The following is a 27939-nucleotide window of genomic DNA, read 5'->3' as shown; positions in this document are numbered from 1 at the left end:
ATCATATAGATAATTAGACTCTGAAGCCCCAAAAAGTTTTAGTTTTACTGCATACAAGAACAGAGTTAGTACTACCTGGAACTGTAAAAATTGCTCTAATGTGCAGTAAGCACAAAAACTGCTATGCAGATGTAAAAAAGCTGAGATTCCCTGCATATCTCGATGCAGATGCATGAAAGAAAATGTTTGTAAAAATAGTATTAATAAATAATTTCAACTTACTTTTTAGGTATATTTCTGAAATATTGGTTTTTAATGTTTTTTTTTCTCATTTGGTACAAGAGAAAGTAAATAGAATGAAAGGTGATACGAGGTACAATATGATGATTTAATTATAAGGACCTGAACCTTTACGCGGTGAGCCGATCTTGCGCCTCATAGCGCGCCATTAAAATATCGATATCTTAATCAAAAATAAACATACGAACATTTTCATAGGCTCAAATTGTTCCTTTTGAGTTTTTCTATCATTATTGTTAATTAAAGTATAAATGTTTATAGCTCATATTTGCTTGAAATCCTTATAAAGAAATTAATGTACATTTTTTAAGACAATTATAATTTCAAACGAGTATAACTTGAAAACAAATTAAAATAAAGTAATTTAACAAACTTTGCTTAGAAGCCTATTAATTAAGCTTTAAAATTAGACTTTCTAAGGCTCATTTGCATGCGTAGAAGCCTAGTTACGATCGATAAAGCTTCGAAAAATACTTATTTTGCAATAAAACACTGAAAACGTTTGTTAACGTTAACGGTCGAATCCATCAATCATCACTTATTTTGCAATTTTCAATTTGCACTGTGCACTAATTTTACAATATCTTGAGTTCTAATTGTTGGGTTTAAGTTTAGTAGACGTTTTTTTCTTCGTTTTTTATTAAGGAACAAATTTTTTTTGAAATATTTTTTTATCTCTTTTAGTTTATGAGTCAGAGACTTATAAACAATTTATAAACAATTTTTTTTGTTTATAAACAAAGTTGTTTATAACAATTTTTTGACCACTCGGATCGAAATCCACCCTCGAAATTGGTAAACAGCACCCAAAAATCCATAAGAAACCGTGTTTGTCCATCAGAATTGAAAAGGACACACCTCTATTTGGCGCCTAGGCTAATAGAGAAAAACATGAAAAAATCTTAATACAGGTAATTGAAGGTTTTAAAAAGTATATAGGGGGTAGCTGATGATAATAGGGAGCTTGCACATTTTTGGTTTATTCTGTGTATTTTAATCATTTCAAACTATCGAAAATGCGCGAAACCTTGTGACGTCATATCATAATATTTTGTAATGTCATTTCTCCTGTCTCACATGAAATTATAACCGTTTTGTTTCCTTTGAAGTTTAATACAGTTTTTGAAAAGATGGTATTGAATTGTGTGTGTGTTTACTATGGAAAATAAAATTAATGCTATGTAAATGTTGTTTAGTACCATGGTGTTGAAGTACAACCATTAAAACCCCCAATAAAATATTTATTAGATTTCCAGTCGATAAGAAATGGCGTTTAATAAAGTGGTTAGTTGTTAGACATTTTAGTTCATTCTCAACTCAAGGCCTTTATGTATGTGAAAATAATTTTAATGTTAGTATTTAATTTATGTTGTCTGCTCATAGTTTTTTTATCAATCAAGTGTATTTTGAACAAAAAGAAGATATAACTTTTGGTAGGTATATTTTGGTATATTTACATTACAGATTGGATGATAAACACATTTAGCGCCACGCTGTAATTGGTTATTCACTCCCTGGGACCAAACATATGAAATGCCTTTTTTTCTATAAATCTATTTTGTAAATGATAATTATTATATTTTAAACCATACTTTGTTTTTCCAACTTTGTTTTTTGTGATTTTTTTTTAATGCCCACCGGTGGTCACGTGATCCCAGGATCTAATTTTACAGTGTGGGACCAAATGTCCATCAGTGGTCATGCATTTTATTGTCTCTTTTGTTGCAGATTTTAAACAATAATGGCAAGAAGAGGGCTTACAGAAGAAGAATTGCTTCGGGAGCTGGAAAATTTGTCTGATGTTGAAGCAGAAGACTATTCCGACGACGACTCCACTGCAGATTGGAATTACTCATATGAAGGAAGCTCCTATTCAAGTGAGGATGAATTAGCTGTATCTCATGTCGAGGACGAAGCTTCTGAAGTTGTTCCTCTGGCCGATATTATACCCGAGACCAAGTGGGAAGTAGAGATCTTCTTTGAAGAAGAAATTCAAAGAATCGTATAATCCCGAAGAAGAAGTTTGTACTGACGAAAGCAACGTACCATTTCGAGGACGTATTTATTTCCGACAGTACATTCCTTATAAAAGGCATAAGTATGGGATAAAGGTTTTCAAACTCTGTGTTTCTGGAGGCTATACATGGTCGTTTAAAGTCTACACAGGCAAAGAAAGAGCAAACGATGTATCAGTTGCCGAAAAAATTGTCATGACACTGATGGAGGGATTTTTTGATACTGGTAGAACTTTATGTACCGATAACTGGTACATTAGTGTTTCGCTGTCTAATAGTCTCATTCAACGGCAAACACATTTAGTAGGAACCCTAAGGACAAACAGAAAATATAATCCCCCAGATGTGGTAGAAACTAAACTGAGAAAATGTGAAGTCGTGGCCCAACAAAACGAAAATAAAACAGTTGTCTGCAAATGGAAAGATAAAAGAGATGTTCTCATGCTCAGTACCAAACATGACGACTCTATGGTAACAGTAACTCGCAGAGGAGGACAAGAAGTTAATAAATCAGCGATAGTTGTAGATTACAACAAAAGAAAAGCTTTTGTTGACCAGTCTGACCAGATGGCATCTTATGCGCCATACGCGAGAAGAACCGTCAAGTGGTATAAGCGACTCGTTTTTCTTTTTGTTACTGCAACAGCTATGGTAAATGCTCTGCATCTATATAAGAAAATTAATAATAACAAAATTAGCATAATAGAATTCAAAGAAAATATCATCGAGGCTCTGGTTTATCAAGATTTAAATCCAATTCTATCAATTTCTTCCACTTCCAAGATAAAACACTTCCTGAAAGAATACGAGGGACAAAAGAGGGTTACCAGAAAAAGGTGCAGTGCATGCTACAAGACTATGTCTCAGTGACAAAATCCAGCTTATGCTCGTAAAAATGCGAAAAAAATAAATACATATTGCGATACATGTAACCTGCCAATGTGCCTCGAATGTTTTCAAAAACATCTGGCAACTATCTCATTTCCAGAAGTTTAATTTTTATTATTTTTGTTGTATTACGTTAACATTGCTGGTTTTTTAATATTTTGCTCACTTTGTTCGTTTATTTGTATTAATATTAGGATAAAATTTCATTTATTTTTGTAAGATACTATCTAAAAAAACAAAATTGTATCTGTTTTTTGCACTGCTCAAAATCACAACTGATGCATTCATTCTGCTCGGTCCATGTAAAATTCTGTTGTTTCCTGGGACCACTGAATACGTCAACATACGTCACACTAATATAAATCGTGTCCACGGGTGGCCACGATGACTTGAAGCAACCGACATAAATGCTCACCGGTGGGCACTCGGTCTTAATGGAAATAATGAAAATGCCCACCGGTGGGCACATGGCGCTAAATGTGTTAACTACACAATATTTTTTTGGAACTGTTTTTACTATAAAATTAAAATAAACTAATCATAATAATTAAAGCTTTATGTTCATAATGGGTAAGTTATCATACTGCCCTTTAGAAAAACTCTCTTCACTTAACTCTCATGTTAAAAAATTATTCTTAACAAAAACATTCCAATATTATGAAATATATAGTTCGCAGCAACTATCTTCAAAGATTCATTAATGGCGGTGACCTCAAACATTATAATGATATGACGTCACGACCAATGAGGCGTCTGGGCTGGCTGCTATAGTTTGAATTTTCTCTCGATTTTAATCGTCTTTAGGCGCCAAAGGCGAAGATTTAGGCGAAGATTTTTAGTATATATCTTAAAAATGAACCATCAAAGAATCGATTGCGATTTACAAAATACCTCTATAATGACTGTTGGATATCGCCTCTGGAATAAACTATTTGGTCGATGTGTTTTGAAATTTAGCACAGTTTAATATCTCATTAACTGCCACAATTTTGAGTCTGTAGTTATATTACATGTCGTTATGCAAAAAACAAAATTACTGGCATTTATAAATTGCTGTACAAATACTTAAGGGTTTTTGCAATTATCTTGGTCAATTGTGCATGATTTTAATTTGAAAACTCTTTAAATGAAAGGTTTTTTTATGATCTACAAGTTTTATTCGAAATATTTTTCTCTAAAATGTATACAAAACATTTAATAGGCAAAAAATATGTTTTTGCTTTTTAAGATTGTTTAAAAAACAAATAATGAAAACTGTGCGTTTTCTTTTTTCATGATTTCACCCCTCAAATATTTTTTAGATACCCATCAAATAAGTAACTGTATAAGAGTTTTAAGTGAAATCAATTATTTTTCTCAGATAGACTGGTGTTATAATGTTCTGCGATAGTAATGTTTTTCAAGGTCAAAAAAACGTGAACACCTCATCTTCATTAAAATGCATAATAAATAATATTCTAAAATCAATTACTAATGAATATTTCGTTAGTTAAAATAAAAAAAATCGTCAAATCATTCTCATTAATAATAATTAGTGAGATTCTGAATCTGTTTTCTTGTGATTAGTTTAAGGTAAATATTATTTTATAAGGGATTAAACCACAATAATTGATTTGATTGTAATCAGAATTTTTTCTTGTGTCCTTTTCCTCTAGTGTGTTACATTTACAGTTCTCATGCAGTCTTCCACGGCCTTCCTTTTTTCGTTTTCCTATCGGCTTCCATTGTAATACTATTTTCTTCGCTGTTTTTGTATCGTATCTTCTTGTCTGTCTGTGGACATGTTCCAACCGTGAGAGTATTGGACTTTTTACAAATCTTACAATATCGTACCCTTCATTTTTAATAGATATTTATATTTAATTCATTAATTTCGTCGTTTCACCTGATTCATCTTATTATAATATAAATATACAATAGCATTGATCTCAGAGGCCCACGGCTGTTCTTTCTTCGTTTGCACTTTTCTTTATGTACTGAAATCTTATCTGGCTTCATATGTGATTTTTCTCCATTCTTTCCTGTTATTCATTTTTCTTTTCTGGCCTTCTAGCCCCCTTCTTTTCATATATTTTTCGACTTCTTGCTTCCATCTATTTTTCGGTTTTCCTGTTCTCTTTTTTGAGGCCATCATCATCATCTTGGTGCTACAGCCCTTAGAGGGCCTCGACCTTCTCAAACTTTCTACGCCATTCTGTTCTGTCCCTTGCTTGCATTTTCCAGTTGCCGACTCCGATCTTCTCGGCATCTTGTGTTACCCCGTCCATGGTTGCGCTGTTAGAATATTTTTTATCATGTTCGATTCAGAAGCCCGGGCTACATGCCCTGCCCACTGCAGGCGGTTTCGCTTAATTATAGTGATAATACCTTTTCCACTAAACGTATAATACTTGTAGATATTTTGTAGTTCAAAGTTATATCTACGCCTCCATATTCCGTTCTCACCGACCGCTCCGAATATCTTGCGTAGCACCTTTCTTTCAAAAATCGATAGAGCGGATCTGTTTTAGTTAGCTGCTATGCCTCTGATCCATATGTGAGAACGGGGACTATCAATGTTCTATACAGCCTTATACGAGTTTTTTGAGACAGACGTTTGTTAGCTAAGTACTTTGATAGACTATGATAACACCTGTTTGCAATTATTATTCGTCTTTTTATTTCCCCTGATGTGTTATTATTGGGGTTAACCGATGTCCCTAGATATATGAACTCTTTGACCGCTTCGTGATCGCTTTTTGAGGCTATAATGTAGTTTAATACTCTTTTGGAGTCCTTTTGTCATATAAGTCTCTGTGCCTTTATAACCTCTATTGTATTAGGTTGGTGGTCAACTCCTCATTTGATCTTCTTATTTATAAACTTTTCATTTATTATTCCTCTTTATACATTCCTCAGTATTTGACTTTCCGAGAACGAGAACTCTAATACATTTTGTTCATTTTTTACATTGTCCATGTCTCATTGCAGAATACTATTTAGTATTGGATTCTTCTTATTAAGAATACAAAAAGGAAAAATAGCCAAAATCGAATACCTCGATTACATCATGAGGAATAGCGAAAGATATGGATTGATACAACTAATTTTACAGGGAAAAATAGAAATAAAACCAGGAACAGGAAGACGAAGGATTTCCTGGCTGAAAAAACTACATACGTGGATCAACATAACAACCACAAATCTTTTCACAGCAGCAGTGTGCAAAGTACAGATTGCCATGATGGTCGCCAACATCCGTAACGAATAGGCACGACGGGAAGAAAAAATCGTTCGACCCAGTCGCTATCTGTCTCGATCTTCTCAGGAATTGTAATCTAAACTAATTGGTCTGATAGCTATATCAAAAACCTTACTTACATGTGATCTTCAATCAATAAATTATTTGAACATCGAATTTTCTGTATCTTTACTGTTCTGTTTTCACGGTTATTTCTATTAAATTTTAGGTGTATTAATAAATGTTACTACTTGTTTACTTCTATTCGAATATCTTAGATTCCAAGATCATAATGTCTTTTATTAGTTTTTTACCTTGATTATTTCTGTTTTTTTACAGCTTAATTGCAAGATTCATTTGCATACAAATACATTTTTAAATACTTACATTATTTGTTTCTTTTGACATACATGTACAATGACGATTTAAGGTTGACATAATTGACAACACTTTGAAGTTAACGACGTAGTGGAATTGCCTATTTGTATATACCGTAAACCTTGTTTATCCTTTATTGGATATACATATCTCTTTCTATTGCTATGTTTTTGATGTTATTTCCTGCAAAATCTATTAGACCTGGATCCACGTACCAAAAAATGTTGATTAATAGCAAGCTGAAAATTTGTCAATAGCTTAACGGTGTCTAGTCGGACAAACTTTGATGTAAGGGAACACTGAAATTGGGGAAGTTTTAATATTGTGGAACAGGTTACAGGTTTCGAAGGTCAGACTACGAAAACGTCCCATGTATTTTGTCGGACACAACTACCAATTGATTTGTTACTCTTTCCTTAAAAAAACTCTTGCAAAAATCAGACTGCTATTTACCACCAATATAATTCCTGTCATTTGACATGTTCTACGTCTCGGACTTATTAAAATGCCCAACATATTTGTCGGACAAACATTTTTTCATATATTATCTAAAGTTTGCTATTGAATAAACTTAAAAACAACCTGCTAGTTTTCACAATCATAAACTTGTCCGGATGACACATTTATTATGTTCAACAATTAAAACTTCCCCTGTTCCTGTGTTCCCATACATTAAAGTTTGTCCGACTAGGCACCGTTAAGCTATTAACAAAGTTTCAGCTTGCTATTTATTACTATTATTGCTATTACTATTTTTTGGTAGGTACGCGGAATCCAGGTCCATATATCCATTAGTCATCTCACTAATAATTATTTAAATTATAAAATTTTCGCCTCGGTAGAATTTAAACTCGGCCCCCCTTAGCATTCGCCCTAATCCAGTATAGTCCAGTTGTCAGATACAAAAATGCTACTGAATCTCTAAAATTCATACTAGATGCGAAAACGGCGGGTTCGTTGGGAAAAATATTCCCTTGAGATTTTTTTGCATAATCACATTCGTGAGACACCCCAGAATAAGGTTCAAGAAGTCGCCCACGCGAAAAGTGGTCCAACTTTTTTTTAACATTTTTTTAAACAAATTACAAAAATCAATATTGTTGGCCCCGACAAATTTTGTTTAGGTTTTTTGGACCATTCTGGACAAAAAGGTCTGTTATATTTTTTCTCTAGTTAGTTGATCGTTTTCGAGTTATAAGCAATTTAAAATTTGAAAAACGCGAAAATGGTCATTTTCAAGGCTTAAATAACTCGGTTAAAAGTTATTACATATTATGAAAGTGACTCGGTTAAAAGTTATTATTATAAAAATGATTATAATAAAGTGACTGAATCAAAGTTTGAAGCCCCCGCTACATGATCCTGAAGAAATCTGTGTCATTAATTTATTACTTAGCTGTTATTTTTAATTAATAACAATGAGCGGTTAGATCGTATTGACGCGGCTGTAAATGTGAGTGCGAGTAAGATGCACAAGTGGACTGCCGGAATGGCATCTCTCTCGCACTCAGCTTTTACGGCCGCCTAACACGTGCATGGCGCTCATTATTATGTAAAACCTCGATAGAACGGACCTCTATTTAACGGACTTCGGATATAACGGACAAACAATCCGGTGAAAAAATTATGGTAAAGATGCAGACATAGCTTTGGAAGGGATAAGGGATGTAAGTTACTGATTTCTGTAGGACAATACATAATAATGCCGGAGAAGAAGTGGCCGAGGAAGATGACTTACAACGGCTAGAAGTAGACGAAGGTGACTATGGGTATAACATCATGACTGAAAACGAAAGGGCAGATGGAGTTATGAACCTAAAAAATTGTGATGGAAGTGAAGATAGCGAAGGAAGAAGAGAAAACAACACTGACAAAATTAGGTTAGATCACATCTAGACTATCTAATAACATTTTTATTGATAATAATTATTAATTATAGTCTATAAATATTCTTAGATCCTCGAGATGCGATCTTACCTCTGATAACTTCATTTTTGACAGTGTTGTTTTGTCTTCTTCGCTATCTTCACTTCCATCCTTATTTCATAACTATTCGTCAGGTAACCAAGTTCAACTGTATTATACTCATTTTCGTAATTTTAGAGAGTTAAATATAAAAAACAGCAAACTTCAAAAGAGCAAACATAACTTATTCCTTTTTCAAAACAAAGCAAGCGCGACGATACTTCACTTCACGACTTCACTGTACATATTAAAAAAAAAGTTTTTTGATTTATTTTAAACCTATTTTTATATAACGGATTTTCGGCATTAACGGTCCCCCCAATTAGTCAGTTATATCGAGGATTTACTGTACTTAAAAATAACAGCTTAGTAATAAAATAATGACAAAAATTTCTTAAGGATCTTGTAGGGGCGGGCTTTAAACTTTGATTTAGTCACTTTCTGACTTTCATAATAATAACTTTTAACCGAGTTATTAAGCCTTGAAAATTGCCATTTTCGCGTTTTTCAAATTTTAAATTGTTTGTAACTCAAATTGATCAACTTTAGAGAAGAAATATAACAGACCTTTTTTGTCCAGAATGCTCCAAAAAACCTAAAAAAAAATTGTCCGGGTCAAAAATATTGATTTTTTCAATTTGATTAAAAAAATTGTTAAAAAATATTTGGACCATTATTCCCGTGGGCGACTTCTTGAACCTTATTCTGGGGTGTCTCACGAATGTGATTATGCAAAAAAATCTCATGGGAATATTTTTCCCAACGAACCCGCCGTTTTCGTCTTGTCTATACGAAAAAGCTGAATTTTACCGATCATGTCAATTTTGAAACCTCAAAAAATATGAAAAAAAGTTTGCCACTCCTACTCCCAGGCTTCCCAACTAAAACCTCCCTTGTAGGGTGAGGGGAACGAAAAACATCGATTCACCAAGAATATGTACGCCGTAGAAAAAATGTTTCAAATAAGAAATATAGCTGAGATAATCTTGAACAAAAATGTTTATTAGCGCTTTTTCTGTAGAATGAACTGTTCTCTCGGAACCAACGCTTGAAGCGACCGGCGATTTTGAATGTCATATTGACAAAAATCAAAATCCGTTTTAAAAGTGAGGCATGCCTCTTTTGTATGCAATTTTTGTAGGGATCCTACAGTAGGGATCCTGGCCTATACAGAAAAATGCAGGCGGGTGTGGGGTAATACTGCACTTTGGTTGCATTGGTGGTGTATTGGCTAAACGTGCAGGGCAGGGTATGGTGCTGATAGAAAAGGCATTCAGGCATCAAATATCCAAACAAAATCTTTTCAGGCCATAATAATGAAAAGACCTTCTCCAATGATAAAAAAAAACTTATACTGAAATGATGGCATCTCCTGAGGTAAAATGTGCCGGAAGTAAAATGAGCCTCCGTTCGGATTTCCGGGTGAGGACTATCTCAGGGGGAACACTATTGCAGGTTAGAAAAATCAGGATAGGGTCGTGGAATCTTGGTAGTCTTACAGGTAAGAGTCTGGAGTTAGTGGATGCGCTCAAACGAAGAAGAGTTCAAATTGCTTGTATTCAAGAAACTAGGTGGAAAGGACAAAGGGCGAAAGAACTAGGTGAAGGATACAAATTGTGGTATGTAGGGAGTAGTAACACTAGAAATGGAGTTGGTATAATTGCTGATAGTGAAATGAAAGATAACGTAGTAGAAGTTGTAAGAACGAGTGATAGAATGATGTCAGTGAAATTTGTAATTGATAAAGAGGTATTGAATGTTGTGTGTGTGTATGCTCCCCAAACAGGTCTGGGTGAGAATGAAAGAAGAGCTTTCTATGATCAATTAGGAGACGTACTGAGTGATATTCCAGCAGAGGAGAAAGTTATAATAGGAGGTGATTTCAATGCACATGTGGGCCAAACCAAGACAGGATATGAAACAATACATGGGGGATTAGGCTTTGGAACTAGAAATGAAGCTGGAGATGACATGCTTGAATTAGCAACAGCATTGGATATGGCGATTGTTAACACATTCTTTAAAAAGAGAGAAACTCAACTTATTACCTACAACATCAATCCCAAATAGACTACTTCATGATAAGGAAAGAAGACATACGTGAATGCAAGGACTGCAAGGTAATAGTTAGTGAGACAGTAAGCCAACAACATAAGCTGCTTGTTCTGGACATCGAAGTAAAAAGCGAAACTAAACAAAAATATCGGAGAGGACCACAAAAAATCAAGTGGTGGCTGCTGAAAGATGAGAAAGAAGGTCTATTCAGGAGAAGAATAGTAGAAAAAATATGTTGGAACATGAAAGGAAGCCCTAATACAATTTGGAGAAAAATGGCCAGTAGTATTAGAGAGACTGCTATTGAAATACTTGGGAAAACGTCAGGAAAAAAGTTTGAGGATAAAGAGACTTGGTGGTGGTCAAACGAAGTACAAGGAAAAATAAAAGAGAAGAGAAAATTATATAAAAAGTGGCAAGAAACCAGATCCGACACAGATCTTCAAAAATATATGGTGGCGAAAAAGGAAGCGAAAGTAGCAGTAGCAAAAGCCAAAGCAGAAGCGTATTCAAACCTATACGATCAACTTGATACCAGGGAAGGCGAAACGAAGATATATAAAATAGCCAAACAGAGAGCAAAGAAAGCAAAAGATTTTAATCAGATTAGATGTATCCGAGATGAAAATAATAAAATACTAGTTCACGAAAGGGATGTCAAAAAGAGATGGAGAAAGTACTTTGACAGCTTATTAAATGAAGAATTTGACAGACAGCCTGTAGAGTCAACGGAGACAGTAGCAGCAATGGTCACCAAAATAACCAACGAGGAAGTGGCTCAAGCGCTTCAAAAAATAAAGAAAGGAAAAGCGGTAGGACCAGATGATATTCCTGGGGAAGTATGGAGAGCATTGGGAGAGACAGGAACAAGGTGGCTAGCAGGTCTATTTAATAGAATTATGGAAGTCGGACAAATGCCAGACGAATGGAGAAGCAGTATACTGGTACCTGTTTACAAAAACAAGGGAGATATACAACAATGTACAAACTACAGGGCTATAAAACTGCTTAGCCACACCATGAAAATATGGGAAAGAGTAATTGACAGACGGATACGTGAAGAGACCGAAATATCCGAGAATCAATTTGGCTTTATGCAGGGTAGATCAACAACAGATGCAATTTTTATTATAAGACAGTTGATGGAAAAATACAGGAGTAAAGAAACAAACGCTCATATGGTATTCATTGATCTTGAGAAAGCATATGATAGAGTTCCTCGAGAGATTCTGTGGTGGGCACTCAATAAGAAAGGAGTCCCTGGTGAATATGTAAAGATTGTGAGGGATATGTATGAGGGAGTAACGACTAGTGTTAGGACAGGTGTGGGAGAGACTGATAAATTTCATGTGAAAGTAGGATTGCACCAAGGCTCTGTGCTTAGTCCGTATTTATTCTCATTAGTTTTGGACCAGATAACAGCGAAACTACAGGGTAACATTCCATGGTGCTTAATGTATGCTGATGATGTCGTGTTAGTAGGAAATAGTGAAAGAAACTTAGAACAAAAACTGGAACAGTGGAGGCAAGCTCTGGAGTAAAAAGGTTTAAAACTTAGTAGGACAAAAACAGAGTATTTGGAATGTTCATTTAAAGATGGAGCTACTACAAATAAAATGGTATCTTTGGATGGTGAAATGATTGTGAAAAGCAATAGTTTTAAGTACCTAGGATCGGTATTACAGAGTAATGGAGAAATAGATGGAGATGCATGCAGTAGAATTAGGGCTGGATGGATGAAGTGGAAAGAAGCGAGTGGTGTGTTGTGTGACAGAAAAATTCCAATTAAGCTGAAGGGAAAATTCTATAAAACAGCCATAAGACCGGCTATGATGTACGGAACTGAATGTTGGGCAGTGAAAAAGAAAGAGGAACAACGAATGCATGTGGCGGAAATGAGAATGCTTAGATGGATGAGTGGAGTGACAAAGAAGGATAAAATTAGAAATGAGTATATTAGGGGAAGTCTAGGTGTGGCACCAATTGATGCCAAAATGAGAGAGCATAGGTTAAGATGGTTTGGTCATGTTCAACGTCGAGACGTTAATCACCCAATACGAAGAATAGCTGAAGTGCAGATTCCTGGAAGGAGTAGGAGAGGAAGACCAAAGAAGACCTGGGGGGAGGCGATAAGGCAGGATATGTTGGTAAAGGGGATTAACATTGATATGACCCAAGATAGAATTGTGTGGAGAAATGCAATTAGGGAAGCCGACCCCGCATAGGGATAAGGCAAAGAGAATGATGATGATGATTTTGTATCTTGTCGGAAACGTTCAGTTTCAGTAAATCCGTTAAATAAATCATCGTTGAGCGATTATTGCCATTATCTTACCTCTCGTTGATCTCATGATTCTTATGAGATCAATAAAAATTATTACTTTCAATGCAAAGTTTTATTTCCGAAGAAGTAAACCTTTACTGAGACCTATTTTCTGGTTACGCCTTCGTAGTTTTTATTACTTGCAAACCAAGCGAATGTTGGATGAAAGAAGACTAAAGGGAATATCTAAAATTTACACTTCACTACCCGTCTATCCAACGCGTTGGAATTCGAAATTTGTTAAAATTTCAGGAAAACTTTTAGAGAACTATTCGACAGTAAATATTTCGACAGTAAGATAATGGCAATAATCGCTCAACGATTATTTATTTAACGGATTTACTGAAGCTGAACATTTCCGACAAGATACAAAAATTGCATACAAAAGAGGCATGCCTCACTTTTAAAACGGATTTTGATTTTTGTCAATATGACATTCAACATCGCCGTTGCAACGTGGCAAAATTCCAACGAAAAGTAGGTCGCAATACTCAGATATGAGTCGGATAGGAGTAAAACTAATACAAAAAATGTTGTCCTGAAACGAAAACAAGAGATTGGAATGTTTTCACTAGTAATACCACTAGAGGTCAAATTATTTCCGGAAATTTTTTTGAGATCATGAATATTTTGAAAATTTCCCGAGTCGCAGACGAGGGAAATTTTCTAAAAATATTCATGATCAAAAAAAATTTCCGGATATTAATTTGACTTCGCGTGGTATTCGGTAAGAAAATTCCACACCAAATTTGCATTTGAAAATCCAAAGCTGCATGAACAGATTAATAGCGCGCCATAGCTTTGTCAGCAATTATTTAGGCTTTCAAATTCGTAATTTCTACTCATTGTAGTTGCATGGGAATACCTTTCAAGATAGAAAATAGTATATTCTTCAATTTTACATAAGTTTTGAGTAACTACAAGTGATAGAAAATTATTTTTTGGCGTTTTTAAAACTAAACTACGCAAAATTGAAAGTACTGAATGGGAAAAAGGTAAATAAATTAGTGTCTAAATATTATATATATTTTATTAGACATAGAAACTTAATTGAAAACATTCAAGGTCCTGCATTTTCGCCATTAAGAAAAGAGGAGGTGTCCGAAGAATATAGAAAACATCTTAGGTTTGTAACTAAAATGAATCAAAACTAAATTATGTAAACAAATAAAAACCAGTCTGTCAAAAATGTTCTGTTATTGTAAACGTCAAAAAATTTCCACTATAATTCGCTGTTGGGTACCCCACGAGCAAAAAATTTCCGATAAAATACCTCCGTTGCCATGGTGATCTGTCAAAATAACGTATTTTGATTGGTTCAAAATTACAGGTGTGGAATTTTCACTAGTAATACCACTAGAGGTCAAATTATTTCCGGAAATTTTTTTGAGATCATGAATATTTTGAAAATTTCCCGAGTCGCAGACGAGGGAAATTTTCTAAAAATATTCATGATCAAAAAAAATTTCCGAATATTAATTTGACTTCGCGTGGTATTCGGTAAGAAAATTCCACACCAAATTTGCATTTGAAAATCCAAAGCTGCATGAACAGATTAATAGCGCGCCATAGCTTTGTCAGCAATTATTTAGGCTTTCAAATTCGTAATTTCTACTCATTGTAGTTGCATGGGAATACCATTTCAAGATAGAAAATAGTATATTCTTCAATTTTACATAAGTTTTGAGTAACTACAAGTGATAGAAAATGAATCAAAACTAAATTATGTAAACAAATAAAAACCAGTCTGTCAAAAATGTTCTGTTACTGTAAACGTCAAAAAATTTCCACTATAATTCGCTGTTGGGTACCCCACGAGCAAAAAATTTCCGATAAAATACCTCCGTTGCCATGGTGATCTGTCAAAATAACGTATTTTGATTGATTCAAAATTACAGGTGTGGAATTTTCTTTAAAATCTATTTATTTATTAAAAAAAAATAATCAGTTTAAAACATATCAAAATATAACAGTTTCTGAAAGTACTAAACACTATTATTATCTGAAAGTCATGATTTGAAAAGTACTGATATCTGTAATATTAAGAGAATATTAATTATTTGTTTAATAACTCAGCAGATTAGATCTGATTGAAGTATTATAATGGAAACTATTAAAACAAATATTTACTTGATGAATTGCATTTTTATGAGAGATGGTTGATAAAACTATAATTTATATTTCACAATTATGCAACTGGGTACATACTAAATAGGCCAGAAACTGACAGTTTTAGACTGTAATTTTCCTCGTCACGGCGGAGTTGCTTGAAAATTTGGATTTAGGTTCCTATTGGCGATTCGGATTAAGATCGCAGCGCCAATGTGGTAACAAATTGAACCGAGCTAAGAGCCATTGTAATTGTTTACATATTGTACGTTGCATCCGTTTTATGTGTTTTTGAATTACTTTTGTTCGTTTATCTGTGTTTTTTGAAGTTATTCTTCTTTAGGCGCGATTGAGAGTAAATTTTTTAATAAATCTGCGCGCATGCGCACACAGACAGTATGTAGTTCATTTCTAATCTTTCAAGATAGTATCTGTATCAGCGCAAATAAGTCATTAAAAGAATATATTAGTGTTTTTAGTAAATGTATTATTTATTATAATTTTTGTGTCTTTGAATTTCTCTTCTTTGTGTTGTGTAATTATATCCGAAACTTACGTGTCAATTACAGGAGACTCGGTGGTCTAGTTGTTGAGCGTTCGGTCAGAGATCGAAAGGTCCCGGGTTCCAATCCTGGACGATTCATTTTTTTTATTTTTGGTTGTTTTAATAAAATTTTTTTGAAAGTGGTAGATAAGAAAGTTAGTTTAATATTTAAATAGAATACAATTACCTCGTTAAAATTATATAATAGAAGAATAACTTCTTACGTGCGTACAAAGTACACACACATTCTTTTTTTTTAAATTTAATTATATTTTGTGTGACTATCGTTTATTCTTATTAATTAATAGACAATTTTGTTAGTTATAAGTTTTATTTTAGTGAACTTTATAAGAAAAAAATATCTCAGGTTAGTGTACACCAAAGATTGTAATTATTATTGTATATTCTATTTTTTAGCCATGAAGTTACAGTAGATAATATGTTACAGTTTAGTCATGAAGTAATATACAGCAACAATTAAACGTGATTAAACAAAGTCTCTAATGACAATATGCCTTCGAGGTGAAAGTAAATAAATAATGGCTCTTAGCTCGGTTACTGCAATAGCCACCAGAGGGCGTATTGCTTAGCTCGCTTTCTATCCAAAAGCGGACTTGAGCCCAGGGGTGCTTTTACTTGGGGGGTGAAAGCCACCCCTTGTAGGAGGTGAAAAAACATAAATACATTCAAAATATTTCCGAAAATGGATAAAATGACTAATTTAAACAACATATTTATTATGTTCTGTAGCGTCATTTCAGAGTCAATATTTTTTGAGTTATTTGCGAGTGAAATTGTTCATTTTTCAACAAAAAAAAAACATGTCTTTAGACAGTTTTTCGTAAATATCTCAAAAAGTATGCATTTTATCGAAAAGAATATTCTTAATAAAAATGTAGCGTGTATAAAGTCTGTACACCCAGTAGAACAAGAGTTATAACTTGTGAAAAGTAGGTTCTTATTCGTCAAACTCCAAATAGAATATTTAAACGTGAAATAACCAAAAAATGAAGTACTTTTCAGGAAAAACTCATCAAAACTATTTTGAAGTAAAAAAAAACTTTATTTTTGTTTATTAAAAAAAACTAAGCAAGTTAAGCTCAAAATAAAGTTGGTTCCTTTTTTTAAAAATCGTGAAAATCACATTTTAATTAACATCTCAAATAAGTTAATCGTTACCGCTTTAGAATTTATTTTATATATTGTTTATGATCTGTAAATTTCACCGACTCAAAAGCGTTTATTTAAAAAATAAATGGTTTTAAAGTAAATTTTTTTTAAAATTTGGAAAAAATGTTATTTTTGCAAAATAACTGAGTGATCCGAAAAATCTTGAAGAGTAAAAAATTTAGGTTTTGTTTTTCTGAATATGATATGGCTGTTTTAAGTTAGCATACACTCGTGATTAGTGACTCGTTCAAGCCCTTTCAAAAGCACTTTGAACCGAAGAAATTTACAGATCATATAAACAATACATAAGTAAAGTAAATTGTAAAGCGTTATTAATTGCATTTGGCATGCTAATTCTTCTTCTTCTTCTTTTTGTATAGACATGACTCTGTCTGTTTTTTCAATGTGCCTCTAGAGGCATGTTAATTAAAAGGTGATTTTCACGATTTTTTTTTACAAAAAAAAGAGACCAACTTTAATTTGAGCGTAACTTGCTTAGTCTTGATGCTAGAAACTTTTATAACAAACAAAACTAAAGCTTTTTTTAACTCATCAAAACTAAAAAAGTTTTGATGAGTTTTCTCCGCAAAGTGAAAAGATTTTTTTATTATTTCACATGGAAATATTCAATTTGTAATTTGACGAATAAGAACCTACTTTTCATGAGCTACAACGCTCATGAGCTGCTTCTACGGCGTCTTCAGACTTCATACATATACACACAACCGCAAAATTAACGCAACACCTTAAAAATGGGACATGTTAAGTGTTTCGAATTTCCAAGCCGGTTTGAGTGATTTTTTAGTGTTATAGCCTTATTGTTATTGTTTAAGAACATCGGTGTAATAATATTGTTGATAGACAGGTAAATGTCTTTTTATACCGGGTGTAACAATCATACTGTGTTTTTTCCTTAAAGTTTCCTTAAAGGGGAACACCCTGTGGAATATTCTAGCGCATTAAAAATATTGAAATTAAAACTCTATTTTAGCCCTAGGCTTTATTAACATTTTCTTTTGGTTCATTTGCTTATGTTGGATAATAAAAAAGTTAGGTACGTTAACAACTAGCCATGTTTTTATCAATAACTCCTCATTTTCTGCTTAGTTTAATGGACAAGCCTAAAGTAGGCTACGAGGAATTAAGAATTTAATAGATGTCAAATTGTTAACAGCCAATAAGTGTCTGGAAAAAACACAGTGTGATTGTTACACCCGGTATAAAATGACACTTACCTGTCTAGCAACAATATCATTACATCGATTTTCTTAAATAATAAGGCTATTCGCTCCGTGGCCGTGCGTGACCATGGTGGGGATACACGAAACTATGCCAGCGCCCGTAGCGGCGAAATATGACAACTTTGGCGAATAATAATTGAATAATAATTTTTATCGCCAACCGTCACTAAAGTCATTCATTATTGTACTCATTTGCCCTCATTTGCGGCAGTAAAGTAACACTTTATTGTACTGAAAGAAGAATTTTACTTTCCCTGCCGCGATTAATCAAATTAACCGAGATTGAATGTAAGTGGTCGATGACAGTAATCGAGTATTACGAGTGGACTTAAAATTTATTTACTTTAATTATTAAAAATATTGTACGCAATTTTCGATATTATCAATTAAATTTATATCAAAAAATGAAATTCTGTAGTATTTTGTAATTATATTCATATAAAATAAACTAAAACTTTACCGATTTAGTAATTATTCAATATTGATAACTATCGATTAAAAATCGAAAGCGGCCATCTTGCTAGTTATCTGTCATCACTGCCATGAAATTATTAGGTATGATGTCTAAAATTTAAAAAGTTCTTATATTGTAAATTGCAAGTAAGTGTTAAAACCAATATTAAATTATGTTGGCAAATATTATTTTATATCAATAAAACATATCTTAACCGATTGTCAAATATACCAGCAAACGAGAAGTAAACTCAACCTTCCCCGGGACATATCTGAGCTTCTTAGAGACACTACAAATATCAGCAATATCATACAGTTTTTAACGAAAATAAGAGTCAAAGACATTTAATTGTATCACAAATTTTTCAGGTATACTTTTTGTTAGTACATATGTATCTACTTAACCCGGCATTGGTCGCTAGGCTGGTTGTTACGCGAGTGGTCGCGCGTGAGATTTTCTCTCACATATCCAACTTTTGCCTTCCTTTGCAAAATTTTACAAAAAAGATGAGGTTTCATCAACGATAAAGCCATTTGCTTTAAAAAGACACGACGTTTTTCTGTTTTATTATTATTATCTTTATATAAAGTGTGACTACTGATGCCGCCAATATTTAACATTGAAAAATATGTGGTAAGTGACCATCTACAATTAACCCATGAAACAGAATATAGGATTTTCATATCATCGACCACATCCACGCCACCATTTATTACATCATAAAAGGATATTATTTTAGGTTTTAAGGGGAATAATCAAATTAATTTTTATTAAACTGGCGTCACCAACTGTGACGCCAGTTGTCGCTTGATGAGAGAATCTCTCACATGAAGCGCACTGACTCAACAAAATGGTGATACTAAGAAAACTGAGTCACTATCTGAGCGGACGAGTCTGTTAGATTGTCGAGGGAGGATAGTTAGGAGACTAGAAGGAACTACAGCGCGTATAATTTCCCAGAAAAAAAGTTGTGCGCAATTTTCTGAAACCGTGAGAGAAAATCTCATATAGCGACCACTCGCGGGTTAATATTATAATCTCTTTTTATTTTTAATATGTATTTTCCATTGTTGTCGTTTATAACCCCAGTGGTTCGGACGACATTAAATTAAAAAATAAATGTTGGCGATAAAATTTTGTATGCACCACGTCAGTAAAGACTCCTTATCGAACTCGTCTGTTATTCGCCTCGCTCGCTACGCTCGCTCTTCTCGTAATATCAGACTCGTTCGATAAAGAGTCACTTTACTGACTTGGTACATAAATAACTATTTTCAATAGATATTTCGCTTACCTTATTATTGCCGTTTTAATATTTATTTTTTATAGGTATTTATATTCTCATACTGACTTTCTTTCCTTCCCCGATCTGGTGGTATATTCATATCGTCATCTATTTCCATTTTTTGTTACACATACACAAAATTAATAGTTCAATAGACCCAGCTAATGTTAAAATCTGGTATTAATAATTCACACTGCCTAATTGCTTTCGATGTACACTTAATCTTAACACCGACAACTAAATTATAACGAAAAAGTGAAGAAAAACCTTAAAATTGATGATTTTCTTCAGAGAACTTTCAAATACCCGCTTTTTATTTTGACGTTTATTTGACACTCGAACTTATTGTTTGTATAATAAATTTTATCAATGGTAAATAAATATTACATTAACGTCAAATATGTCATATGTGTATCATAATAGTTTAAGGTCAAATTGTGTTCGCCAAAAATTTCAAGCGACTACGCTAGGTGTCGCGTCAGTCATGCACGGAGCGAATAACATACTAAAAAATCATTCAAATCGGACAACAGATTTAGGAAATTCCAGATATCCAACAAGTCCCATTTTTAAGGTGTTCCGTTAATTTTGCCGCTGTGTGTATTTTTTTTAAAGAGCTACATTTTTGTATGAATATTTTTTTCGGTAAAATATTTTGAGTTATTTGCGGAACACCGTCTAAAAACGTGATTTTTTTTGTTGAAAAATGAACATTTTCACTCGTAAATAACTCAAAAAATATTAACTCAGTGAAAAACTCTATATAATTAGTCAGTTTATCCATTTCCCGACTTATTTTGAACGTATGTTTTTTAACCCCCAGGAAGGGATGGCTTTCACCCCCCCCCCCCCCCAAAGTAAAAGCAACCAATAACACAAGTGCAAAAGTGAAGTGGAGATGTACCTAAATCCAAATTTTTATGCAATTCGTTGGTGACACGGAAAATTACAAAGAATTGACAACTGCCGTGCTTAGCGAAAACGCCGTATCTGCAAAAATCGGAAAAAATTAGGTTTATACATTTTTCTAACCCAATGTTACATGTGCATATCTATCTTATTTGCTTACTAAAAATGACGTAAGTTAAGCCAAAATACATTAAACACAACGCATTTTATGCCGTATCTGCAAAAATGTTCATGGATACTTAGAATAAATGCGTCATCTGAAAAATACTTAGAAAAAACGCCGTATTTGAAGGTCTCTTGCCACGTTTATCCTAAGCAGTCACTAGATGCGGCGTTCTGCCTATATTTTTGACAGATTTTTACAGCATGTGTAAAATTTTTAATAAGGTTAGTTTGTTGCCATTTTTCAACGAGAACGGTTGTTTGATTAATTTTTTTAAAAAGTCAAATAGAACAAAGTTAATACTGCAGAAGGCTATTTTTTCTTTATCAATAGAAAATCTAAACACATATGTTTGAGTTGTTGGTGATCAAGAAATAATGTGTGGTTCTAAAAACAATGCGGTACTACTATGGAGTAAAATATGGGGTTTCCTGAGGTATAGCGGATTTTCCTATGAGTATGTATATTGTTGTTGATGCGACATTGTATTATTACGTTACATCAGGCATTTTAAACACCGCAAATTTTATAAAGTTTGTTCGAAATACGAATTTTCTTACGAAGTATTTTGGTCGCCGTATGTCGTAGAATTTCCAAATAAAAAATGTGGTATAAAAGTACATAGTTAAATCAATGTCTAATAATTATTAATAATTAAAAATAAACTTGATCGTAAATGATAATCGTTTCTGGAATGTCTTTAATTTTAAAATGCAAGAAACGCCCCTTAGCGGCAAATTTATTAATTCCAAAATTATTTCCAGCACTTTTTTTGCCCATTTTCATCAGACTCTTTTATAAAAAATGTTTTTATTCTCCTTTTTCATCGTTATATTGTATTTATTATACAGTAGACTCCCTCTATAACGAGAACTGAAAGGCATACTAATTACCTCGTTATACGCGGATCTCGTTATATCAGACAACAATAATATTGTGCATACATATATAGTTGTCTAAAATATTAACTTTCGGAGTAATGCCATTCGGAGTAATATAAGATGCTAAAAATATTGTTTCCTTGACAATAAGGCTTCGTCATCATAAATTATAATTTTTTTTACAATATTTAGTATCGGCCAATAGATGAACAGAACAGGAAGAAGTTTATTATAGGTAGGCGGTGGATTTTTATTAAAGCACTACCATCGATAACTGCACAGATGTCGGGAATTTATGTATACAGGTACCTAGTTGGGGTATTTACTTATAGCCATTATAGCGCTAAAAATAGATAAAGAATAATAAAGATACATATTTTACGATTTCATTTTTCCTCATTATATTCAAATATGCCTCGTTATAGATGTGCTCAGTTCAATAGGAATTTCATGGGACATCTAGTGTACCTCGTTATAAGCGAAACCTCGTAATAACCGTGTTCGTTATAGAGAGAGTCTACTGTATTATAAAATAAGAAAATGCTTAGCGCAAACGCAGTACTGCATTCTTCCTAGTATACTTAGAAAGAACGCAGTAACATGAGTTTTTAGAGTAAATAAGATATATTTTGTCAATCTTATGTATAAATGTGAATTCTATGATATTTATTATGTACATAAAGTAGAAAACAAAAAAAAATTCAAAATAGTTTTCAACGGCTGCTAGACATTTAAACAAAAACCGATTTTACTCAAATGTGATCTCTCTGCAGATACGGCGTTTTTTCTAAGGACGGCAGAATGCAAGACTGTACTTTTTCACACCCAAAAGATTTTCGAGGTAACATGGAACGTTAAAATTCTGTATGCAGCAGGAAAACTCAGTAATTTGATTCAGCAGATTAAACGATGAAGTATTAGTGTTATTGCCATTAAGTGAAAGGATATGGCCTCGATCGGCAACATGTGAACAGGATGAAGGCACACTGTACTACCCAGGGAGTGAGGAAAACGACACATCGCAGCAACAGTGTTGGTATATTTGTTGGTATAAACATCCCAGTTTAAAAAACGTCAAAAAATTTATGCCTTTAGTGAAATAATAGTATTGATCCAAAGAAATAGCAGACCATTTAATGTAAATATTGCAAGTACTGTAGAAAATAAATAAAGCTTTTATGCGAAAATTGGAACAGGTCGAAGATCAGACTTAGTAGACGAATATGATAGGTGTTACCAGTTATTGTCAAGAATACGATATGATAATAACAAATATCTGACTTAAACTACATAAGAGAAGGCTTTACACAACAGGCTTTATACTGGAAGGAACCAGAAGGTAAGTCACATCACATAATCAGAAACCAGATAGACTTTATATGTACCACCTACCTACTAGTAAATTAGAGACTTAAAGTAATGTGAACAGAATAACGACCTATCCTGGTAGAATCGTAAGATTCGATTCGAGCAATAAAATAGCTGGTAAATAACTTTCACTTGTTTTTTCCTAATTTGCCCAGAGTACAAATAATTTAATAGTTTTACCTGAAACGGTAACTTTATCATCGTCTGTTGTTTGGATACACTCTTCAATGTTATCACTTGTCAACTGACGGTCGCATAACCACTGTTTGCTTTTTAAAACTTTTCCAGTATGTACAATCGTACATAGTATTTATTTTATTATCTCCACGCTGATATAGTGATATAATCAATAGCCTCCTACGACTGCTAAAGGTTTAATCTCAAAATGAACGTTACCACTTCCCTTCGAAATTTGACAAATAACAAAAGAGTTCTAAATTTAAACCAAATAATGTTGGTTATTTACTTAAATTGTTTTATTGCAGTACAATTGGCAGATAAATACGGAATAATTACAGAATCAGTGGCAGTACGTGTAAAATTTTTTTAGTAAAAAATAAAATAGCTAAAAATAATAGATTATTTTGCAACATTTTCGTGACGTAACATGTATTTTTTCTACAGCCGTTCCGAAGAATAAACTTTTGGTATGATTTATGAAATCGAAAGTTTCACTTTGGACAACTCATGTTTTTGGACACATTCATGTCTATGTTGCCGGCCAAACCCGATTTCAGGACAAACTAGTTTGGCCTAGGCCAAATATCGAATACTGATCTTAAAACAATTAAAAACCTTTTAGAGACAATAATACCCCAAAAAGTTAGATAAATTATCTCTAAAATATCGCTAAGAGTTGCAGGGAGAAATCGGTAAATTCGTAGTTTTTTAAGTTTTTCGCCAATGAACAACCCTCTATACAAAATTGTTCTACATTAAATTTGAAATAAAAAAGGCTCTATGCATAATCTTTCTAAAATGAATGGTTCCAAAGTTACGGAGGTAGTATAGTATAACTGGTCCAAAAAAAGGCCTAACCAAAACATCCAAAGTAAAAGTTTTCCTCCAACACCAAAATGTTCTATATGGTCCACATATTGTTCAGTAAAAAGTTACACCATTTTGAGCGTCCGGTTTGGGAGGGAGATGGGAGAGAAGCCGGTAAATTAGTAGTTTTTTTACGTTTTTCGTCAATATTTCTAAAACTATGCTTTAGCGTAAACAATGTTATATACAAAAATGTTCTACATGAAATTTAAAACAAAATATGTTCTATACATAATTGTTATAAAATCAACGGTTCCAGAGTTACAGAGGGTGAAAAGTCGAAGTTTTCGATACTGTTTATATTTTTTGGGCAATATTTATGATATAACCGTATATAACTATACCAAAAACCCAGACATCCAAAGTGAAAGTTATCCTCCAACACCAAATTGTTCTATATGGTCCACATAATGTTCAGAAAAAAATCTTTTAAGATACTTTTTATATTTACCGATTTCTCTCCACTCCCCCCCCCCCAAACCCGACGCTCAAAATGGTGTGACTTTTTTCTGAACATTATGTGGACCATATAGAACAATTTGGTGTTGGAGGATAACTTTCACTTTGGATGTCTGGGTTTGGGTCTAACTATACCATACTATACCCAATTCTAAGTGTCGCCAAAATACTCCAAGGAAAACTAAATAATAATTTTTATAACTGAGTTATAATTATTGCTTTTATAAAAAAACACTTATTATTTGTTATAATATGATTGTACTACCAATTGTCTATTAATTTTAATGACGATTCGTTATCGTTTTAATAAAAATGATTATTTTCCAATTACGAAGTATTTTATTCGGTTTATCTATTTATTTTGGATTTGTAGGTATACTGTAATATTCATACTAGGCCGTAGTATTAGTGGGTCCTGCAATATTCGTATTAATATCAGGATAAACTAGTTTGGCCTAGGTCAAAATAGTTAATCCTAACGCGTTTAGGACAACTAGTTTGGCCTAGGCCAAACTAGTTTATCCTAACGCGTTCAAGACAAACTAGTTTGACCTAGGCCAAACTAGTTTGTCCTGAAATCGGGTTCGGCCGGTAACATCTACAAAAAAAAAGGAGAAGAAGACTTTGTCATTTAACGTGCATCTATGTGTGTGCAACCTGCGTGCACACACATAGAAAATACTTTGTCATTTAAATGTTTTTCATGGAACTTATAGTTTTGTCGGAAATCGTGATAATCACGAGCCGGATTTAAGGCAGTGGGGGCCCCTGGGCAGAATTGGTGTGGGGCCCCTACCTCCTACCATTAAACAAATTGTTGTTATGACTATGGTATGGTTACAGTCCGGGTACTTTTCGAGATTTTTTAACTGAAAATTCCTTGATTATGTCGGGCATGTCTAGTTGCTTTAAGGCATTGTGTTCAATGCTCATTATAAAGAGATGGTTCAAAAGCTCGTGGCCTATCATAGACCGAAGTCGATTTTTTATTAACTTAAATTTTTAGAATGATCTCTCTCCACTGCAGTTAGTTACCATCAGAACTAAATATAAACGAAGTGTCACTACAACGTTTGGAACCGCATCATTCACATTTTTCTCTTTCAACCGTCGGTACATTTGAAGTTCTTTACTCATATTTGATGAGCCGATTTCCCCTTTAAATGAATTGAAAAATTCTACAAAAATTGTCTAGTTCGACACCTAGTTTTTTATCTAAATCATTGCTATAATTGTCGGTAAACTTCAGTGAGTGAGCTTCAATTTCATTGGGAGTTAAATTTTCCAAATAATGTAAAAATCCAAAATTGGAATGAATTGATTCATATGCCGAAAGCCTATGACTTGAAGAGGAAATGAAGTGATCTATAATAGCTATAAAATTTTGAGTCCTAAATTTCTCTGATGTTGTCATTTCAGTCTCTGAAATATTCCTTAAAAGAATATAAATTTTTTAATTGATATAAGTGCCGCTTCTCCTGAATTAAGGTCAATATTTGGATCTTGGAGAATACGACTTGTGCTGTTTGTCCTCTCTAAGATTTCATTCCAAAATATTACAAATATCACTGTTTTTAGTAAACACACTCGATTATACAAACCATGTATCGCTACAAGTTTCAAATTGTTGCCCATCGTCTTTTGAAATTTTGGATAATACTCGTTTCTAACATCTAGACGACCATCAGTAGTATTTACTATTTTTTAGGAACAATAATATTTCTGCCATGGTCGGCGTTGCTCTCACTTAAATACGTTTATAACATTCGATTAACAAGTTGTATCTATATGTAGATGAAGTGAAAAATACATAGGGTTCATACAGTCCTTCCAAGAAATCAAAGAATTCTATGGCAGCAGGACAACAATTAGCTGCAGCTTTAGTAACTAAATTTAGAGAGTGGGCGACACATGGAATCTATATACAACGCCAAGATATTATATGTTATCTAAATTTTAGCTGAACACCATTGTATTTTCCACTCATAACTGATGCATTGTCGTAGGACTGTCCCCTGCAGCTTTTCAAATCGATATCATTTTCTTGCAAGAATGCCATTAAAAAATTAAATATATCTTCTGCTTTATGACCGTAATTTGCCAAAAATACATTTTTAATAGGAGAGAAACCTTCCATATAACGAAATATTACAGTTAATTGATTGACAAAAATTATTCTATGTGAATAATGTGCTGATTTTTTTAAGTTTGGGGCTTTCCGGGCAGCTGCCCAGCCTGCCCCCCCTTAAATCCGGCCCTGGTGATAATCCGGTTTTTACCTTTAAAAACTCACCCTCTTCCACTTCCCGGCGTCTGATCGCCCATAAATTACTTTTCATTTAATTCTTGTTATGTTCTTTCTTTTACAATGAGTTTCATCCTGCTACTATTTCTTTGGTCTTCTATATAATGGGTCCTTGTCTATGATAGGAATTTAAAACTACGAGAAGTATTTAAATTTATTATTCAAGGTTCTTTACTATTTTATTTAGCTAGATAAACAAAAATGAGGTTAACCTCATGTTTATTTAATAATAAAATGTTTTATCTTAACGCTGCTATTTATCTGTCCAATGTGCAAAAATAAATTGTGAAAATACACCTTTAATAATAAAACATCAACAGAAAAATTAAACAATATTTAAAAAATGCTATCACTAACATAAAAACTGTATGAACGTTTAAAGCTGGGATCCAACAGAACGTAGTGTGGCAAGCCGAGCTAAATAGAAAATATGTAATAGAAAAAGATAAAAACTAAACACGGGAATCAACGCAACCTGAAAAAAAATCCCACGGAACGTTGGCACGGCATGCGGCAGGCCGAATGAAATAGAAAAATGTAACAGAAAAAGATAAAAACTGACGACGAGATTCAATGCAACGTTAAATAGATTCAACGCGACATGAAACAGCGAAATTTCTTTCAAAATTTGTTATTTATGATCCTTAAGCTAATGCCAAACCAAATTTATTGCCTCTGTACACTATTTTTATTCTATCCTGTCCTGAGGAGCGTGGATCTTTTTCCGATGAATTGTCGGTAAAATGACACAGTTCAAAGAAATTTAACATACAGGTGCTAAAGCGTGCCCCTTTCGACTAAGCTAAGGAGCTGATACGATCAGTACCGTGGTAATTTTACTATGTAGCGGCCTAATTACGTTGTGTTAAGATTTGTATCGTATGAATTAAAATATTCAGAGGAAATATTTAGTGAAGCCT

At 33.4% G+C, this 27939-nt stretch overlaps 1 protein-coding gene across 3 annotated transcripts in view; it reads right to left on the bottom strand.

The window, feature by feature from the left end:
- Positions 1–27939, bottom strand: part of LOC126887247 (UTP--glucose-1-phosphate uridylyltransferase) — a 79705-nt gene that overhangs the window by 28746 nt on the left and 23020 nt on the right. Inside the window, exon 1 of one of the 3 annotated variants that reach the window (XM_050654661.1) lies at positions 23389–23628. The exons of the other annotated variants lie outside the window; for them this stretch is intronic. Within the exon in view, the coding sequence (XP_050510618.1) occupies positions 23389–23409 (21 nt within the window). The 5' untranslated portion in view covers positions 23410–23628. Of the gene's footprint in view, positions 1–23388; positions 23629–27939 lie in introns of those variants that run through there. 3 annotated transcript variants of the gene reach the window in all.

Source organism: Diabrotica virgifera, chromosome 6 (genome assembly GCF_917563875.1).
Source record: "Diabrotica virgifera virgifera chromosome 6, PGI_DIABVI_V3a".
Taxonomy (NCBI): domain Eukaryota; kingdom Metazoa; phylum Arthropoda; class Insecta; order Coleoptera; family Chrysomelidae; genus Diabrotica; species Diabrotica virgifera.
This window is presented reverse-complemented; position numbering and strand designations above follow the sequence as displayed.